At 37.3% G+C, this 22,041-nt stretch overlaps 2 protein-coding genes across 2 annotated transcripts; both read right to left on the bottom strand.

Annotated features, from left to right (window-relative positions):
- Positions 1,455-2,109, bottom strand: LOC109233810 (F-box/FBD/LRR-repeat protein At1g13570-like). Its single transcript, XM_019399673.1, has 2 exons — positions 1,952-2,109; positions 1,455-1,866 (listed from the first exon to the last, which is right to left on the bottom strand). Exons 1-2 carry the CDS (start codon positions 2,069-2,071, stop codon positions 1,564-1,566), a joined length of 423 nt encoding a protein of 140 aa, XP_019255218.1. The 5' UTR covers positions 2,072-2,109; the 3' UTR covers positions 1,455-1,563.
- On the bottom strand, positions 2,166-7,412 carry LOC109233528 (F-box/FBD/LRR-repeat protein At1g13570-like). Its single transcript, XM_019399417.1, has 2 exons — positions 7,338-7,412; positions 2,166-3,052 (listed from the first exon to the last, which is right to left on the bottom strand). The coding sequence occupies exon 2, from the start codon at positions 3,039-3,041 to the stop codon at positions 2,166-2,168; it is 876 nt and encodes a 291-aa protein (XP_019254962.1). The 5' UTR covers positions 3,042-3,052; positions 7,338-7,412.

The raw sequence follows: 22,041 nt of genomic DNA, 5'->3' as shown, positions 1-22,041 counted from the left end.
GAAATCACACAGAGCAGCTCTGGCTTCAATAATATGGTGACTACAACAGACTACTGAATCAGTGACCCTTTTTAAACCGCAAGCAGAACATTAATTTAATCTGTCTATATGGATTTTGACAGCTATAAACACTATTACGTCGCACTAAACATTGATGAAACAGATAGCTGGAATAAACAGATAAATGGAAATCGTAATAAATTTACAATAGTTCTCTTAAATGTACAGAATGAACTCGAAGAAATAGAATTCACTTAAAATTAACACAACTGACTATAACTATAATATAATACAAAAGCATAACAGGAAATCAAAAATAACAATGTACTATGCATTAAAAATCTCAAAGATCATAATTGTAAGAAAATTACCTTCTTGGGTGCGACACCAATTTTTCTCTTCTTTAACTGAGAATCATCGCTACAATCAACATCTACTGGTTGAGTCTCTGTTTTAGGCACGAATTCACGTCGGCTTCCCCCTAACTCATAATCCTCAACAACTTTACCTTTTCCCTTACAGTCGCAGGAACACCTCCTATGACTGGTTCGAAATTTGTGTCGGGTAATGACAGGTAGGGAGTTTCATCGACTGACGATCATTAATATTGTTGCCTTTTTCACCCTCTAATTCTACATTTTCAGTTGTGTTTTCAACATGACTACTGCTAGGGTTGCGACTAAATGGAGACTGAGAATCAGAAAAGAAGGAAAAACTAGGAATAGACATGGCTGAGGCAACGGATTCAACAGCTACTTGTGTTGAAGAATGATATTGTCCACGGCGCCACCATCTACGCGCACAATGCTTCCGACCCATAGAGAAAACAACAACCCATAGACATTGATTCACAAAAGTACAAAGGAAAACACAAAAATCCTATGATTTTGAAAATCCACTTTCACTAAAATGTACTTTCAGGAGCAAAAATTTCACCCCAAGCAAAAATGTCACCCAAAATTAGGTACTAGACGAAGAGATAGAACGGAATCGGAAAAAAAAAATTTAAAACTCGAATGTGTTTCAATTTTGCGTTCTCATCGGTTGGCTATGGAGATTTGGAAACTGTACTCTACTCTACTTGTTAACTGTTAAAGAACGAAGAAAAGCGTGGGAAGCTTGGGACGGGTGAAATAGATGGGCTGGATCGAAGATAAGGAAGAGATGGGTAGATTGGGCTGAAATATGGGGGCCGGGTAAATAAATTGGGCCGACTGGGCAGGCAAGGTAAATAGTTTGGGCATGGGTATTAAAAGGTAAATAGTTTTGAGCTTAATAGGTATAAAGTGAGATTTTCTCTATAAAAAACTGTATATTGACTATAAATGATACTGTAAAAACCCAAAAAACTTTAGAAGACATTGGGCCCATGAGTTGTCCGCCAAGAAAGGACTTTAGCCTAGCAACTAATGAAAATAATAAAAAAGAAAATCTTAAATAAAATCTTAAACTGTTATAAAAATAAAGACTACAAAGTAAATAAAGTAGAGAAATGTATAAAATAAAGACTACAAAGTAAATAAATTGTTTTGATTCTCTATTTATAGAAAAAATAAAGCTGCTTCAACGCTGATGCCTTTGGCATATTACTTGTGTAAGAGCCGCTTGAGAATAGGTGCAGACGCCAATAATCTTAGAAATCTTAGTTGCCTGTCTTTCACTAACTTCTTCATCTACGTTAATGATCATCTTCTCGAGAATAGGCGCAGATGCCAGCACTAACCTTACAAATAACAATTCCACTCTTGAACCATGGAATCTATGTATTTTCAGAGCTCGAAGGTTATTGAGTTCATCAATCCTGCAGCCTTGTACTTTCAACTGAGTTACATCTACTTTCCTGGAATCTTTCTTTATCCGACTCAACTATAAATAGTATAAAGAAAGAATAGTAAGATTTGCATCTCTATACTCGGAAATGGAGTAATAACTCATGAATTCAACAACTCACCAGAAGGTTAAGCAACTTCAAGTTGGGAGAACTTCTAAGGATGCATAGAAGGGAGCAAATTTGATCTTCATCATTAAAATCGAACTCGTAAAATTCGAGATTGACCAAGTGATTGAGCATAGTTGACAGCCTTCTTTCTAAATTACCATAAGCTAAAAACTAGACAACAAAAAAACCAAAATAAGAACATTAGTAGTTACAGCTATGTATGGTGTCATTCTGACCTATGCAAAGATATCAATTGCCATCTTACCTTGAGGGAGTATCCGTCCAAGATAAATGCTCCAATTTCAGGCAAGCTGTTGAGAAGTTTTGCTAAGTCCATTGCTTCATGTTGTCTGTTTTGTGAAACTTCTAGTTGTGGTATAACTGCAAAAATTTTTACCTTCCGACAATCCTTGAAGGAAATCCATTTAATTGTGTCAATGCCGCAATGGGAAAATTTTAAACGTAAAAGTTCTGGGGCATATATATTCAAGTGATGAAGACCACTACACTGCATAAACATCAAATCTAGAAGATTTGGAACAGAGAGGAAAGAAGTTGCAACGTCTAATTCAAAGGTGACTCCAACAAATTCAAGGCTTTTGAGCTTGTTGAAACCTCCAAAATTGCAAGGCGGCTTGAAGATGCAACTTGACAGACTCAATTGTTCAAGTTCCATACCATACACATAGGAAGGCAACTTATAAGGAGCATTCAAATTTCTTGGATTCATGAGGGTGAGATCCACAAGACCATTTCTTGACAAATGTAGCATCCATAGATCAATAACTGAGTGCTTAGAAGGATTTATTATTGAAAGATCGAGGAGAAATGTCTTAATGGGTCCATAGTGATGCAATAGAATTCTATTAATGATGTCTATTGTGCTTGACTGCTTTCCCTTTCTGCAAAAGTCCGTAGAAATTCTTAGCGTTGGATTTGAAACCCAAATATGTCTCCACTTACTGGACAAGACACTCATTCTTGCGGCATCCTCAACAGTCATGTACTCCTGAATTTCGTGTATGACATTAATAGGAAGATCTGTAAGTCTATCAAGTTTGTTCTTTCCATCTTGAAGCCTTTTATGGCTATTTGTCATCATGATTGTAAGTCCTGACCATTTGAACCAACAAAAACAAGTGAAGTTTGCATACAAAATGCTTTACACATGTTACACATATTCAGCTTTATTAATCATAGACTTCATAGTGTTAGTATTGAAATCTTGGGATATGTATTGTGCTGAAAAAGCGTACCACAATGATGGTAAATTAGACAATAAAAAATCATGCCAAAGGAAGTACAAAGATTGGTGTTGTTCGCTCTACTAGATTAACATCCATAGGCGGAGACGAACAATTCGCTATTCAAAAAAAAAAAAAAAATATAAACACGAGTATAAAATATCAAGAGAATAACTTCACAGCATTCACTCTTGAAGAGATACACTCAAGCGAATGCATATTATTTTCATTTTTTCTTAATGCTTATCATTTGGTCTCAGTAAAAACTACTCCCTTTGTTTCGTTTATTTGGTGGTGTTTGTCTAAAAAAGAGTTAGTAATAAAGTTTTTCACATATAAACTAAATATATATAACATACCAAAAATCAAATGTCAATGCCATTACACAGTTTATGGCAAACTGTATGTTTGCTGCTCTTGTTGAAAAGGCAGTCTTGAGAGGACGGCGTTCTTTGGTGAGACAATAGCTCATTTTTATATTTGGTTATTACATAAAGAGAGAAAAGTGGATGAATAAAAAAGAGAGACACCGAAGAGGCAAGAGAAAAATCAGACCACTTAGAGATTAATGAGACACCTACACAAGATTCTTGTTAGGATATTAAAACACAATTGTCCAAGTTATATGTAAGTTTGATATATCTATAATCGTTGGTACTCTTATTTTTTTTTTTGGTTTAACAACAGTCTAACAGCTATCTTTCGACCCATTGATTCTATTCTTTTATTTTATAACTTGACACAAAGACGCTAAAGGTGGATCCAAAATTTAAAATTTATTTGAAATTATAACCGAATTCACTTGATTTACCGGAAATAAAATCAATTATTTACACTTATTTAGTAAATTTTAATACGTAAAAGGGGCATGAGTCAAAAATATTGGGTTTGGATAAACCCATAACTAAGAATCTACATTTGCCCCCGAGGGCGATTATACTCTAATATAAGGTTTACCATCCCCTATCTAATTTTCAAGAAAGATAGGGACAAGTTAAAAGATAATTACATGACAATCCTTTTTTTTCCTTTTACATTGTAGCAAGTCTATAAGTGTCTCTCTCCCCATTCTCTGTCTTCTCCTTTCTTCTTCTTCATCTCTTCAAGAAATGGCACATATCTTGCCATCCCTTACATCTTTCTCTTTTATTTTTTTACACAAAAAACAAGGGAGAAATAGCAAATTGTGATTAAAGTACTAGATATTTTAAGACTTAGTCGGTAAAAATTCATCTTAGCAAAAGCTACTCATATTGTTGAACATGCTTGAAAAAAAATAGATTTGGATTTCGAATTGATTTTTGTAAGAGTTTTGGGGTGAGTGTTGTTAAGACTTGTTGAGAATAATCTAAGGAGGATGTCTACCTAACTTGAAGTCATTTTGTGAAGATTTTTGGACTAGTTTTCTAACAAGAATTTTAAACTAGAAAAAAACAANGGAAGTACAAAGATTGGTGTTGTTCGCTCTACTAGATTAACATCCATAGGCGGAGACGAACAATTCGCTATTCAAAACAAATATAAACACGAGTATAAAATATCAAGAGAATAACTTCACAGCATTCACTCTTGAAGAGATACACTCAAGCGAATGCATATTATTTTCATTTTTTCTTAATGCATATTATTTGGTCTTAGTAAAAATTATTCTCTTTGTTTCATTTTATTTGGTGGTGTTTGTCTACAAAAGTAGTAATAAAGTTTATATATATATATATATACCAAAAATCAAACACAGTTTATGCCAGAATGTATGTTTGCTGCTCTTGTTGAAAGGCAGCCTTAAGAGGAAGGTGTTCTTTGGATAGACAATAGCTCATTGTTATATTTGGTTATCACATAAAGAGAGGAAAGTAGATGACTAAAAAAGGGAGAAATCGAAGAGGGAAGAGAAAAATCAGACCACTTACAGATTAATGAAACACCTATACAAGATTCTTGTTAGGATATTAAAATACAATTGTCCAAGTCATATGTAAGTTTGATATATCTATAACCGTTGGTACTCTTTTTTTTTTTTTTTTTTTTGGTTTAACAACAGTCAACAACTGTCTTTCGACCCATTGATTCTACTCTTTTGTTTCATAACTTGACAGAAAGATACTAGAGGCAGATCCAAGACTTGAACTTTATTTGAAATTATAATAGAAGTTAGACCATTACCGAAAGATTCCATTCCAATCTTTAAAAAAAGAAAGAGAATGGAAAAAGCTCGTGAGAGAAGAAGGGCAAGCCTTAATACCCGAGGAAAGAGAAATTGGGGGAAAACATGGAAGCGGTCACTCCCAAAGAGCAAAGTTGGCTTGATGAGCACTTGATTTGCCGAAAATAAAATCAATTATTTAGTAAAATTTAATACGTAAAAGGGGCATGAGTCAAAAACATTGTGTTTGGATAAACCCAATATTTGTCCTTGAGGGCGGTTATACTCTAATATAAGGTTTACCACCTCCTATCTAATTTTCAAGAAAGACAGGGACAAGGTAAAAGATAATTACATGACAATACCAATGGGATGTCATCATAACAAAACTTAGCCCACTTTTTCTTTTTGTTTCATAATTGAGCCTAATCCTTTTTTTTTTCCTTTTACATTGTAGTAAGTCTATAAATATCTTTCCCTCCCCATTCTCCTCTGTCTTCTCCTTTCTTCGTCATCCTCTCTTCAAGAAATGGCACATCTCTTGCCATCCCTTACCTCTTTCTCGTATTTTTTTACACAAATAACAAGGGAGAAATAGCAAATTGTGATTAAAGTACTAGATATTTTAAGACTTAGTCGGTGGAAATCATCTTAGCAAAGCTACTCCTATTGTTGAACATGCTTGAAAAAATAGATTTGAATTTCGAATTGATTTTTGTAAGAGTTTTGGGGTGAGAGTTGTTAAGACTTGTTGAGAATAATCTAAGGAGGATGTCTACCTAACTTGAAGTCATTTTATGGAAATTTTGGACTAGTTTTGAACAAGAATTGTAACTAAAAATACAAAAGAAGTTAATCACGTGGCTAGCAATGTTTATACATTGCTATACAATTCATACAAGTTCGATATATTTTTATACACTTACACACTTTTATAGAATGGAGATAAATTGCCTATAAAGGTGTATAAATATTGTATAATAATATATAAGAATGTATTTGCAAAAGAATGTTGGTTATGCGGGTGTAAACTAAAAATATGGCTATGTGAGTGAATTGTGTTGTGTTGTGTTGTGATATCTTTGAAAAGTTCTTAGTAGCTGCTAAAATTCAGATGATGAGTATGAAGAATAGAATTCCTCGATAAGAGACAGCCTAGTTGCATGTGAGGAGTTGTATACTACGTCTCTGTTAGAGTATATGTCAATATCAAGATTTTTTTTAAAATGTAAAATCAGACTTTTCTATACCAGTCACCTTATATAACAACATTTCATCATAAAAATCAATTTTTTTTTTCAGAACATATTTTTCCAATAAAATTTTAGGTCTATTCAACAATTCTTTTACCTATAACAGCACGAACCATCTTTATAAGAGTACACTCTTTGTAAAACTACCCCTCTATAACAACTATTTCTTTGGGGTAATAAAATAGCCATCATCATAGAAATAAACTCACTAAAACTACCAATAATAAATCTAGAGATTTGACCAAATATTTAAAAAATTTAACGCGATACTTATGATAAAGAATATTACATGAATACTTAAATCTATCATTAAAGATTTCATACTATTGAAAGATCTTGTACATATATTTCTATTTAACATTTTATTGAGATTTTAAATTTAAATAATTTTTTTTATCTTTTATAACGGTAAAGAAATTGATTTTTTCTTTGGAAAATCATTGTCTATATCGGTCAAATAATATTTAAATATCAAAAATTACTATAGATGTGTATCAGCAAATCAATATAAAAGCCAAAATTATAATCCAAACAAACAAAATTGTTATAGAGAAGATTCACCGTATATACGGATATTTCTTAACTTGTAATCCTAATCAAAGAAGTCAACTGATCCATGCAAAAAATCGATTTTCGAAGTAGTAAACTCTTGAATTAATTAAATTATTTAAGATTTAGAGTTGAGAGAAGGCAAAATCGCCACTATAACATCCTTATCGAAAATGAAAACAAACAAGAAATAAAAGAAAGGAACTAACCTCACAACGACGAGTGAGAGGGGATTCCGGAGGACCGGGTGCTGAATAGGGATTAGGGAGAAAGAGAGAGGCGGGCATACCTAGAATGCAAAAACATTCTTTTTAGGTTAAGCTATTTATAAGTAAGTTTATATAATATTTGGGAAGAAAATCTACCTAATAAATATCACTACTCCATAATTAGTAGTCTCATAAAAAATAATAATTAATATTTTAAATTGGAAAAATTTATAGATAGACACTCAAAGTTGGTACCAACTTGTTTAACCAAAAAATGGAATTTCAGTCAAAACTTTATTTTTAGAAGAACTCGGGTTACTGATAATCGAAAATGAATAAAAGAAATTGATTTTGATAACAAATAGATAGCAGAAAACAAAGTAATCCAATATATTTAGTTGATTATTTTGTCCCCTTACCAATGATCAGTCTTCTCCCTTTTATAGCTATTTTTAAGTTATACGTTTTGCCTTTGTCATAATAAGATCATTATGGACGATTAAAGGCATTAAATGCTACGTTATATAATCATTGTAATTTAATACAGATTCTCTAACATTTTCAGTATTTAATGCTGTCACGACCCAAACCGATGGGCCGTGACGGGCACCCGGTACCTTACTCAACCGAGTACCAACGTAACGTATCTTTCTTATTACATCATTATATACACATGACATACGAGCCTAATAGGCCAACATGATCCTTTATAAACTCAAAACACAAGCCGACCAGGCCGTACAATCTTTTATATACACGACATATGTGTACAAGCCTCTAAGAGTACATAAATGTCGGGACAGAGTTTCGCCTTACCAAACAATACACGTCTAAATCATACTAATCAAACGAGCAACTCCGGAGCAAATGGAGCGCACCAACATCTTCCGCTGAGCTGATAGCCTACTTGGGGGGCTCTCGACTTGTCTATCGGGACCTGCAGGCATGAAACGTAGCATCCCCAAGCAAAAGGGACGTCACTAAGGATAATGTACCGAGTATGTAAGGCACATAAATAAATACATAAGAGACATGAAAGAAATATAGAGTACATGACTCAACCTGTAAGTCTGGATAACTTTGTAAATCATAAATTACTTTTAGCGTCATACATATGCGTATGAATGCCATGTCGTGCATAGGTACATGTTTCATAACATCATCAGCCTATGAGGGCGTCCCATCATATCATATCGGCCACTGTGGGCAAAATCATCATCGCATACCAGCTGATCAGGTGGTGGTGCGTATATAACACCATAACCTTTCCCATATCCCATATACATATATATACATACATACATATATACGCGTATATAACGCCGTTTGAATCATATTTCAGCCACTGTGGGCAACATCGTCATCATATACCAGCTGATCAGGTGGTGGTGTGTATCTAACGCCGTAACCTTTTCCCATATCCCATATACATATATTTACATATATACGCGTATATAATGTCTGGTCATGGGTCAATGCACATGCATAAATGAGTGAAATGCATGAAAACTACATAATAATCTCGATATTCGTTCCGGATAAACTTTCCAACTGCGTATTATTCTGAGACCCATGAACAGAAGATAATAATAATTCTCATGAGGAATCAAGAATATAGACACCCCAACTATTTCTATGAATAGAGTAATTTATAGAAACTGTGTATTTGCTCGTTTCTTCAGTATAATATGGACCATGCCAAAAGAAAGAACGAATAGCCTTAACATACCTGTTCCTTAAATTAATTGATCGAAGTGAAGCTTCTGCTTCCGTGAAATATGTTGTAACGAGAAAACGAAGCTTCTGCTTCTCAAATTAGATCGAACTTTGCTTGAATTTTGTTGGAGTTGGACGAATTTGCTTCAGTTGAAGGGTTTGCTTTTGAATTGAAATGTTTCTGCCTCAACTACTCTTTTGAACCTAAGGCAAACAACGATTTTGATAATGGTAAAAGACAGAAATGTCTTAGTTTTTAACACCTAAGACTAAAAGTCTTTTTAAGTCTTATTTTGATAAGACTTCAAGTTATGTTACTGCCACCTACTCAATATTCCATATGAGTCATCCTTAAGTAGTGTCCTTTCTGCCACGTTTTCTTGGGGAAGGGATTTAATCTTATCCGCTTATTAGTTAATCGGGTAAAGTTTTGTTACCCGATAATTAATCTATTACCCGCATAATTTAAAAATTATCACAAATTATTTAAAATTCTATTTATTTCCAAAATACTTTATATATACTTTATATATTACACTACCGTGGTCATATGGTACCTTGCATGGTACTAGTTTATAATTATCGGGTATTATCGCTCGACCCGTATTTTATCCCAAATTAGCCACTTTTAACGAAACTCCTTTTCTTTAATCCATGTACCCCTTTATTCTTCATAGCACTTATTTATCGCTTGTTATAAATAGCGTAATACTTATAATCCAAAATAAATCTCATTCCCGAATTTACGTCGATTAATCTTACGACGAAGCTTTAACATACGACGACGCTTTAACGTACGAAAATGCAAAATATAATATCTCATTTTCGGACTTTCATCACTTTACTTATGGCGTACTTTCATGCACGAAAACCTGGGGTGTAACATCATTCCCCCCTTTGGAACATTCGTCCTCGAATGTTGACTGATGCACTTATCATATTCATAACTTATATCTTCGAATACATTAGAAATTCCCTTGCCATCTAGGCGACTATTCTGTGAATGAGTCCAAAGTCCAGGGCATTCCCCCCTTAGGTCTTCTTCTCACACCACAACTTGTAGTCGAAATTCTTCCAATCTCGTAACTGTTGCTACCTTTCATCATGCAGCCTATACAATTTTGACCTTGTAAGTGTGCCCAATCTCTAGGCTTCATATGTAGTGCTTGATAAGATGTCCCTTTGGGCATCTATGAGTATACTGAAGTTCTTCGCTCAGTACTTTGTTGAATTCACTAATATTTATCTCATCGCATAGGTCCGTTTAGCCATCCGTATGAATTTACTGCCATAACTCTTACTTTAATTTCTCGTTGCTGAGGTCTGCTACCAAATCCCAGCTTACTCTCGTTGCTTATTCCAAATGTATAAATTTAAGTCCTTTAATGCTTCCTCATTACTGCTTATCTTTAGAATGACGGCCTAATCTCATCTCATACTTTGTGACTTTTGTTCATCCATTGTTGATTCACCTCAATATTGATCTACAATATACCACTGATAACTTGAAGCTTCTTACGTAATACTTTGCCCCTAGGGCTTAGGTTACATCAAGGAATATTCAAAGTAATTCCCATAATCGTATTTCATAGTGTCTCAATGTGATTCACCTTATGGGGGTATCCTAATTTCGTGCCGCCAACGAAATCTTTTCTCGTTCTTTTTTTTTCTTTTCAAATCATTATTCAAACGAAGGCCCAAACGTCATCCTTTATCTGTCACAATTATACCCTCATTTTATTACCAGGTCAGCATTTCATTCCTTCTAAATGCTATTAATCTTAGACTCCTTTGAGTTCATTAAGGCTATAGTGAGCTTTGTATAACATAGAGAAACCGTCTGCTCTTCTTGTTTTCATGGGCTTAATCCTAAAGACTTATCCATTATCGTCACCTTTTCACTTGCCTTTCCTCATCCTTACTCATGTTTCCTCAAAACTTTGTCGCTCTACCATACTTTAGCTTGCGACCTATACACATCCATTTATACTACTCGTGTAACGACCCGACCCGTCGTATCAGGTATTACCGCCCTGTTTTCCTCATTTATTGCTTCTTCATATTTCATTATCAGCAACGAGTGAGTTAGAGTTGAATTGAATTGGTTTGGATAGGAAATGAGACACTTAGTCTCTTTAAGGAAGGCTTAAATTGGAAAAGTCAACCGGACGTTGACTTATGAGTTCGAAGGTTCGGATATGATTTCCGATGATCCGGNGAAGCCTCCAAGCAAGACAAAACCGTCCACGAGATCATCCTCCAATTCCACAATCTTCTGCTGTGTGACCCGAATAATGCCTGGAATTAGCGAAATTCGTGTGGGCGAATTTCTCCTAAGAAAAGCATGTGGTAAAAACCTTGCCTCCTTATGGAATAAGACCTCTTTATATAGCCACAGGTTTTAGGGTTCGAAACCCTTTTCCTAAACCTGTTGGGTCTTCCTTTTCCACCAAGAAATAGAATTTCATTTAATTCCTAATTTTTCGGGCACAACAGGGACCGCAGTATTTAATTAACGAGGCTTCCTATTATGGACTTAATTTGTAACGACCCGACCGGTCGTTTTGAGCCCTAGCGCGCCATTCAGCAGTCTGAGGCCATGAGCAGCTTCATTTCAGGTATTGTGACTTGTACGTGTGGTCGGAATTGAATTTCGGGAAGTCCAGAGTTAATTTAGAAGGAGAATTCTTATTTTGGAAGCTTAAAGTTGAAATAATGAACTAGGATTGGAATTTTGAGTAAACGACCTCGGAATCGGGATCTGAAGGTTCCAGCAGGTTCGTATGATGATTTCGGACTTGGGCGTATGCCCGGTTCGGGTTTTGGATAACCCGGGAGCGGTGCCTATTGTGGATGTTAGCATTTTAGAAGAAATTTCATAAGTTTGGCTTGAAGAGCATTTCAGTGTTATCGATGTCCGTTTGGGATTCCGAGACTGTGAATAGCTCCGTATGGTGATTCTGGAGTTGGGGGTGATCGGAAGTGAATTCGGAGGTTCGTAGGTCATTTTGGAGCCATTTGGCTAAAGATAGGAATTTGGAGGTTTTTGAGAAGTTTGACCGGAAGTGGACTTTTTGATATCGGGGTCGGAATCCGATTCTGAAGTTGGAGTAGGTCCGTAATGTCAAATATGACTTGTGTGCAAAATTTGAGGTCAATCGGGCATGATTTGATAGGTTTAAACATCGGAAGTAGAAGTTGGAAAGTTCAAAGTTCATAAAGCTTGAATCGGGGTGTAACTCATGGTTTTAGCGTTGTTTGATATGATTTGAGGTCTCGAGCAAGTCCGTAATGTGTTTTGGGATTGGTTGGTAGTTTTGGTTGAGGTCCCGGGGGCCTCGGGTGGATTCCGGATGGTTAACGGATCGAGTCCGGAGTTGAAGAAGGGGCTGGGGCTGCTGCTTCTGGTATTTCCGCTTCTGCGGATTTGGGACCGCAGAAGCGGCCCCGCAGAAGCGAAGAAGAAGCCGCAGAAGCGGCTGGAGGTGGAGCAGCCCAGGACCGCAGAAGCGGCCCAAGATCCGCAAAAGCGGAACCGCATATGCGGTGGGCCGTCCGCAGAAGCGGAAATTGGGCTGGAGCCCAGGACCGCAAAAGCGGCATTTTTGACCGCAAAAGCGGAACCGCATAGGCAGAAATAATTCCGCAGAAGCGGAAATCGCTGGCAGTGTGATCTTTTAAATCGGGAGATGGTCATTTCTCTCCCATTTTCCACTTGGTGTGGGCGATTTTGGAGAGCTTCAAGAGGGGATTTTCATCATCAACGTTAAGGTAAGTTACTCCTACTCATTTCCAAGTTAATACAAGATTATACCATGGAATTAAACATGAAAAATTGTGGGAAAATTGTGGTTCTGAAAGAAAACCTAGAAAACTTGATAAATTGGATTTTCACCACGAATTTGAGCATGGAATTAGGATTAAATTATATATTTGAGCTAGTGAAGTTATGGGTTCCATATATCTTCGAGAAATTTCGAAATCCGGGCACGTGGGCCCGAGGGCATTTTGGTCATTTCACTAAGCGGAGTTGGGAATTTGTATAATTTGAATTGTTAACAAGTATTTGAGTATGTTCTCATTAGTTTGTCGTCAATTGGCTAGTTTTGGTGCATTGTGCGTCGGTTCAAGCCTTCGGAAGGATGTAGAATGCCGATTATGAGTCTTCGGAGCGAGGTGAGTCTCCTTTCTAACCTTGTAAGAGGGAATTGTCCCCCTAGGTGAAATAATTGATTATGTGCTCCTATGTAGGGGCTACGTACGCACGAGGTGACGAGAGTCCGTGCGTAGCTACTATTATGCTATTGTCCGGGTAGATAGGACCCAAAAGCATGTTATACTTGGATTAATTGTGAACCCATGGATAGCCTGAATTGCTTAAATCACATTGAATTAGTAAGTAAATTTCTAAAAGGACTAAACTTCATTTCTTAAAGGTTGTTAAAGGAGAATTGGTATTATTTGGATAATTATTCCCCGATAAATTTTTAATTGGCTACTTGAGCATGTATTTTATGTGTACCTACGTCTCATGCATGATTCGCGAGCAGGGTATGTGTTTATTTATGGAACGGGCCGAACGCCTTGGCAGATTATATAGATGCATCTATGGTTCGGGCTGTTCGACCCTCGGCATTGCACAGTTTACATTCCTGTTGGATCGGGCCATCGCCTCGGTATGATTTGCGCATGTTATTTGTCGCTTTAGGATTTTTAAACGTGAAATTTACCCTTCGTGGCTTGATATAAACTGATAAGATAATAAAGATTAAACCTTGAAGGCCCTTGGTTATTTGTTAAAGGTGTTTACCTATTTTCTGGCTTCGTCGTATCAGGTATTACCGCCCTGTTTTCCTCATTTATTGCTTCTTCATGTTTCATTATCAGCAACGAGTGAGTTAGAGTTGAATTGAATTAGTTTGGATAGGAAATGAGACACTTAGTCTCTTTAAGGAAGGCTTAAATTGGAAAAGTCAACCGGACGTTGACTTATGAGTTCGAAGGTTCGAATGTGATTTCCGATGATCCGGTTAGCCTCGGGAGATGATTTGTGACTTGGGAGCGTGATCTGAATTGGTTTTGGAGGTCCGGTGTAGAATTAGGCTTGAATTGGCGAAGTTAGCATTTTGGCGAAACCCGGTTGATATGTGAGATTTTGATCCGAGGGTCGGAATGGAATTCCGAGAGATGCAGTAGCTTCGTTAGGTGATTTTGGATATGTCTGCAAATTTTCAGGTCAGTCGGACGTCGCTTGGTTGGGTTTTTGATCGAATGCGAGTTTCGGAAGTTTTTAAAGAGGGCTTGAATCCGATGAGAATCGATAATTTTAGTGTTGTTTGATGTGTTTTGATGATTGGAATAAGTTTGGATAATGTTTTAAGTCATGTTGGTGCTTTTGGTTGAGGTCCCGAGGGGCCTCGGGATGATTTCGGATGGCTAACGGGGAGTTTTTGGAATTTCATACAGCTGAAGGCATGCTGTTTCTGGTATTCTCGCTTCTGCGGGTCTTGGACCGCAGAAGCGGAGTCGCTTAAGCGGAGCTGTGATCGCAGAAGCGGTCCTTGAGGGCTTGGCAATTTCCGCAGAAGCGGAAGGCAGTCTGCAAAAGCGGACATTGCAGGAGCGGGTGGTGACCGCAGAAGCAGTCCTGAGGATTTTAAGTTAGACCGCAGAAGCGGTTATTTTGCGCAGAAGCGGGAGCCGTAGGTGCGGTATCCCAACCGCAGAAGCGAAACTTGGCTGAGTTTAAGTGAACAGTGTTTTCACGATTTTGAAAGAGAAGAAACATTTTGGACTTCGGACTAAGGAGATTTTGGGCGATTTTTGAAGAGGGTTTCGAGGGCTATCATCAGGTATGGATTCTTAGACTTAGATTATGATATTATGGTGTAAAATCATGGATTAACACTGAAAATCCAAGGAATTAAAGGTTAAATATGGAAGTTAGGGTTTGAGAAAATTATGATGTAAAAATGAAATTTGGAGGGTCAAACGAACTCCGATTTTGGTAAATTTTATATGTGTGGACTCGTGGCGAGACGAGAAATCCGGTGATGTGAATTTCGTAATTTTTCGAGAAGCGGGCCCGGGGCTCGGGTTTTGCTAGTTTCGAGATTCTTGCTAAGTTTCGATTGTTTTCTATTGGGTATTGTTCCCTTAGCATATTGTGATGTATTCGCTCTGGTTTTGGTTAGATTCGACGCGCGTGGAGGGTTTGAAACCCCGGATTTGCATATCATAGTGCTGTATTGTGGTGACTTGCATGCCAGGTATGAGCGTGGGGTAGAGCACCGTTGGTGATTGTAACTTAGTCCGTCCCGGTTGTTGGTTTTATTGCATAATTGACTGAAACTACTTGTTATCATCATTATTTGGTTTGATTGCTATATTTGGGCTTCGTGCCAATTGTTTGAATCCTTCAGGGATTGATATCACTGTTTTTGCATTACTTTGCATATTATTTTATCACAGTCCAAGGTTTAAAATACTGTTTCGCAAACTCAGCTATCTTTCTAAGATTTGAAAAACTAAATGATATTTTACTGACGTTTTGAGCTGAGACTGTTATTTTACTATTGCCCAAGGGGCTTATGTGCATTTCTGGACTGAGGATGGATCGGGCTGCGCGCCGCAGCGATGTGATATTGATATTGCGCTTGGGCTGTAGGAGCCCCTCCGGAGTCTGAACCCCCACAGTGAGCGCGGGTACCCAAATGGATCGGGCTGCGCGCTGCAGCGGTCATATGCATTGCATTGCATTCATGCATTGGTTCCTGTTTGTACTACGTGTCATGACATTTAGCAATCTCATATCATTGGCATCCATGCTATTGCTTGTACTGTTTACTGGACGCCCTGGTGTTAACTGTATGTGGAGTGCTGTGCCCGAGGGGCTGTCTTATGTGTGGACTTGCACTATCTGATTACGCGTTCATTCGCTTGACTGTTGGAAAAGGATGTTTTCAAAAAAGGTTTTAAACTGAGCCAGATATTTTCTAAAGGATTTTCACGGTTTTACTGTTTTCTCAAAGAGTGGTACTGTCCTATATAGCATGATGGATTGCTTTTACGTAATTTCTTGCCTCTCAGTTATTATTTACTCTTATTACTCATTGAGTTGGAAGTACTCACTTTACTCCCTGCACCTCGTGTGCAGTTGCAGGTATTGTTCACCCGGTAGCGGGTTATTAGCTGATTGATGGCTATTGTAGCTGAGTAAGGTGACCGCCAGCGTTCGCGGCACCGGATGTTATCTTTTGATTTCCAGGATTTTTTTTTCTTATATATTATTATTGGCCCTGTAGTTGTGTTCAGGTTTCTTTAGACGCTCGTGACTTGTGACACCCCGGTCGGGTTGTACATACTGGTTATTATTGTCGTTAAGCTATATTTATCTATACATTTATGTTTAATAATTGTTAAAGAAACGGATTGGGTTAGTTGGCTGGCCTTGTCTTCACGAGAGGCGCCATCACGACCGGTATGGAAATTGGATCGTGACAACTCGCAACTTTCCTTCAACTTGCTTGTACCATAGATTTCCTTATGTTATTATGGAACGTCAAGCGAGACATCACATCGTCTCCAACTTTTCTCTATTCTCTTAACTAGATCTCTCAGTACTTAGAAACCATAGGCTGGAAGGCATGCCGCCGACGATGCCGCTATCGTTCCCGGTTATTGGATGCCCGTGCTTATAGCCTTCTATCTGAAGTATGGACTATTCACGACCTTCTGCCTTTGAGTATCTCGTACGTTGTTCACCTTTACCTTACTTACCTTAAAATCTCACATCGTATCTTCTATCTCTTTCCTGACCTCCCTTCCACCTAGGTGTAATTCACGTCCATAACTTGAAGCTCTATTATAATACTCGCACCTCTGGTACATACACAATCCGGTGGGAGCTCCGTATTGACTTCTTATGAGGCTGGTACTTCTTCTAACTGGCTTCCATTTAGAGCCATTATAGGTTATGGTTGTTGTGTTATTTCTCTTGAACATCTGATATTAAGAGTGATTATGTCATGTTCTCAAGCACAACTTCTATAATTTTTCTAGGTCCAATAATCAGACTCCTGATTTACTTGGGTGATGTAATTCTTTAGTTTCCTCTTCCTTCTGATCAACCTTTACGTAGGCTTAAGCTATCTTCCGATCTGTGGCTCATGGTATCAGTTATTAGCTTAGCCTTTTATGGGCGTTATGAAATATCCATGATACAATCTTCTAACAATTCAATCCTTTGTCTATGCCCTGGGCTCAATTCTTTCTTTTAACTTATACCGGAGTCTTCTATGGTTGTATATGGTGCATGTATAAAACTCCAAACCCTTAAGTGAGTTCTTAACGCAACCAACTCTTGATCATTGATCGAAATAGTTTTTTTTTTCATCTTAGATTTCTTTCAATGTAAGCTATTACTTTTCCTGGTCTTTCTGCCCCCTTGTTATGTCCATATTTAGCTTATCTTAGTGTCCACACATGCCAGAGTTTTCATATAACTCATATGATCTCGAATATTACTTTTATTTTTACTTCCCGTTCATTAGCCACGGTAGGTACCACTTTCCTTTGGAGTGCTTACAATGTTGTTGCGAAACTGTTGTTACACGACCATTTTCTCTTTAGGTCGTTGTGCTTAGGTTGAAGCCTTTTTCCTTATTTCCTCAGCTACTCTTTCGTTGTAGTACTTAGGGAGAACCCTTGACTCTCGTAAAGCTATGAGCTTATTACGGACCTTTTGATGTCCTTACTTTCCTATAATCATCCGTAGTTGCTTACTTCCATGCCCTTGTGCTTGTATGGTTGCTTCTGAACTAATGTTTTGACTGCCTTCCCAGTGGCACTTTCTTTTATCCTCGTAACACTCATACGGTACCTTTAACTACCCCGACTCTCGTTTGACTATATCTCAAGTATTATAATGATATTCTTCAAGGCTGAATTCTCCATGTTGGGTTCTACTATGTTTATCTTACACGATCTGATGACTCGCCTGTAACCTCCTGTTTAGCCATAACTGGGATCTTCCTGACCAATTACTAACTACTCGTTGGCCCATTCTCATATCAATATTCCACGTAATCTTTCTTGGGTTATTTCCTTTGTCTTAAATTACGTCCCGCAATGGCTCTTTATTTATTAATAACAGCTCGGGCAGGAACCTTTACTTCATCTCCTTGACGTCGTGCTTGCACAATATTCTTGAATTGTAGTGTATCTGTAAGCTTTGGATAAGTTCCATCTCATTCCTCTTTCATTTATTGCATTCTTCCTTTACCATTCCATAGTCACTAGAACCACTTAATTCTGACTTAATGTCACATCACTCCATATTCCCCCCTTTAGTGGTGTACTAAGAGTTGGAGCTACGACGACCTACCTATAGCTGTTTTACCTTTTTATCTTTGGTGTCCTTTTACATCATCGATGACCCTTACTCGCCTTGCGATAATCCTTATGTACCAAGGATAAAAAAATTTCCTCACTAATTTCTATTATTATGGGGTCTAACTTTTCCTTCTGGTAGTTGTGTTAGAGTCACGAACTTATTTCTCAAAGTGACGATATGACTTTATGGCCTATACTCTTTTGTTGTCTCAAGGCTTGTCACCTCTTGTATTTCCCTTCACTTGACTATAAACCCTGTAATATTGTCATTTTTTTTTATCTACCGTTGTCATTCATATATCACATCTTACTCATAATGCTTCATTAACTCTCTTCTTATTTTCTTGCTAACATTTCTGTCCATCACTTTATTCTGAAAACTCGAACAAGACATTCTTTTGCCTTTAGCTTCCCTTTGCTCCATCCAGTGGCTTTTCAAGTTGCTTAACGTTCTCGCTTTACTAGGGACGCGAGCCACACCAAGGTAATATTTATCCCTTCAAGGCTTATAGTGCATGTCTTTGTAGTACTCATATCTGGCTGCACAATTTTAGAGTGCACCATCTAGGTGTCTCATAAAGAGATCTATTAGCACATTTGCAATATTCTTCAGAAATGTCAACTGACGCAATCAATTCATCCATCATATCTTCCTATACTACTTTTGTTAACCCCCAAAGGGCATATCTGGAATGGGTGCGACCAATTGTATATACCTCTGTTACTATTGAATATAACTCAAAAAGCTTATGTTCCTCTGCCTCAATTATAAACGCTGTTAACCTTCATTAACTGGGTACCTCGTACCCTTTTTCACCTTGCTCCTTTTACTTGCTGAAACTTGTGCTTATCTTCTTAATCTCTCATTGTCCTTTACCATAAAGATGGATAGGCATTCTTGTCTTAAGGCTTCATATCAGAAAGCTTACACCTTTCAGTACACCCATGATCTGCTAAAGACTTCATATTTACTTATCGTAGGCATCATACAAAAATCCAATTCTTCTGACTCAGCTCTTCCACAACTATCTCTCTTTCCAACATTCTTTCCTGATGTAGGTATCCTTTTATTACGAGAAAAAAAAGAATTTCGGAATTTGAATTCTTATAAGTGAGCTCTACTGCACGATCTAGAGTAAGAAGAAAGAGTAACAATCCTAAATGCCCCGTAGCCTCCTGATTATAAGTGTGGTGCACGACACACCCATAAACAAGACTCTACTAGACACGGCTTGTAGACTCCCTAGGACAGAACTGCTCTGATACCACTTTTGTCACGACCCAAACCGATGGGCTGCGATCGGCACCCGGTACCTTACTCAACCGAGTACCAACGTAACGTATCTTTCTTATTACATCATTATATACACAAAACATACGTGCCTAATAAGCAAACATGATCCTTTATAAACTCAAAACACAGGCCGACCAGGGCGTACAATCTTTTATATACACGATATATGTCTACAAGCCTCTAAGAGTACATAAATGTCATAAAGGTCGGGACAGAGTTCCGCCTTACCAAACAATACACGTCTAAATCATACTAACCAAACGAGCAACTCCGAAGCAAATGGAGCGCACCAACATCTTTCACTGAGCTGATAGCCCACTTGGAGGGGCTCTCGACCTGTCTATCGGGACCTGCAGGCATGAAATGCAGCGTCCCCAGGCAAAAGGGACGTCACTACGGATAATGTACCGAGTATGTAAGGCACATAAATAAATACATAAGAGACATGGAAGAAATATAGAGTACATGACTCAACCTGTAAGTCTGGATAACTTTGTAAATCATAAATTACTTTTAGTGTCATGCATATGCGTATGAATGCCATGTCGTGCATAGGTACATGTTTCATAACATCATCAGCCTCTGAGGGCGTCCCATCATATCATATCGGCCACTGTGGGCAAAATCATCATCGCATACCAGCTGATCAGGTGGTGGTGCGTATATAACTCCATAACGTTTCCCATATCCCATATACATATATATATATATATATATATATATATACATACATATATACGTGTATATAACGCCGTTTGAATCATATTTCAGCCACTGTGGGCAACATCATCATCATATACCAGCTGATCAGGTGGTGGTGTGTATATAACGCCGTAACCTTTTCCCATATCCCATATACATATATTTACATATATACGCGTATATAACGTCTGGTCATGGGTCAATGCACATGCATAAATGAGTGAAATGCATGAAAACTACATAATAATCTCGATATTCGTTCCGGATAAACTTTTCCAACTGCGTATTATTCTGAGACCTATGAACAGAAGATAATAATAATTCTCATGGGGAATCAAGAATATAGACACCCCAACTATTTCTATGAATAGAGTAATTTATAGAAACTGTATATTTGCTAGTTTCTTCAGTATAATTTGGACCACGCCAAAAGAAAGAAGGGATAGCCTTAACATACCTGTTCCTTAAATTAATTGATCGAAGTGAAGCTTCTGCTTCCGTGAAATATGTTGTAACGAGAAAACGAAGCTCCTGCTTCTGAAATTAGATCGAACTTTGCTTGAATTTTGTTGGAGTTGGACGAATTTGCTTCAGTTGAAGGGTTTGCTTTTGAATTGAAATGTTTCTGCCTCAACACTTCTTTTGAACCAAGGACAACAACGATTTTGATAATTGGTAAAGACAGAATGTCTTTGTTTTAACACCAAGACAAAAGCTTTTAAGTCTTATTTTGATAAGACTTCAAGTTATGTTACTGCCACCTACTCAATATTCCATATGAGTCATCCTTAAGTAGTGTCCTTTCTGCCACGTTTTCTTGGGGAAGGGATTTAATCTTATCCGCTTATTAGTTAATCGGGTAATGTTTTGTTACCCGATAATTAATCTATTACCCGTATAATTTAAAAATTATCACAAATTATTTAAAATTCTATTTATTTTCAAAATACTTTATATATACTTTATATATTACACTACCGTGGTCATATGGTACCTTGCATGGTACTAGTTTATAATTATCGGGTATTATCGCTCGACCCGTATTTTATCCTAAATTGGCCACTTTTAACGAAACTCCTTTTCTTTAATCCATGTACCCCTTTATTCTTCATAGCACTTATTTATCGCTTGTTATAAATAGCGTAATACTTATAATTTCAAAATAAATTTCATTCCCGAATTTACGTCGATTAATCTTACAACGAAGCTTTAACATATGGCGACGCTTTAACGTACGAAAATCCAAATATAATATCTCATTTTCGGACTTTCATCACTTTACTTATGGCGTACTTTCATGCACGAAAACCTGGGGTGTAACAAATGCTTATTAAACACTGTATCTGGGCTCTCCTGTGCTGTCAGGTTCATTCTTCTCAGCTTTTAGACTTAAATAGGTACGAGCATCGAGTCTTTTGAATATTTGCTCGTGCCTCTTCTTGTGTTTCTGCTCGTATCTGTTGCAACTCGTGCCTCTTTGCTAATCATCATTCTTTGACCTGCCTACGTGTCATGACATGTCATCTTTCAATCACTTCGATATGTATAAACTCAGTTTTACCCAATACAGATAGTCCCCCCACTTGCCATTTATTCATC

This window comes from Nicotiana attenuata, chromosome 10, assembly GCF_001879085.1.
Source record: "Nicotiana attenuata strain UT chromosome 10, NIATTr2, whole genome shotgun sequence".
Classification (NCBI taxonomy): Eukaryota; Viridiplantae; Streptophyta; class Magnoliopsida; order Solanales; family Solanaceae; genus Nicotiana; species Nicotiana attenuata.
Note: the sequence above shows the minus strand (reverse complement) of the source record. Positions and strands in the feature narration are given on the sequence as shown.

Coding starts and splice junctions, on each gene's coding strand:
- LOC109233810 (XM_019399673.1), bottom strand. CDS start 2,071: ATGCTCAATCACTTGGTCAATCTCGAATTTTACGAGTTCGATTTTAAT. Junction 1,867..1,951: donor TGAAGTTGCTTAACCTTCTG/GTGAGTTGTTGA, acceptor TACTATTTATAG/TTGAGTCGGATAAAGAAAGA.
- LOC109233528 (XM_019399417.1), bottom strand. CDS start 3,041: ATGATGACAAATAGCCATAAAAGGCTTCAAGATGGAAAGAACAAACTT.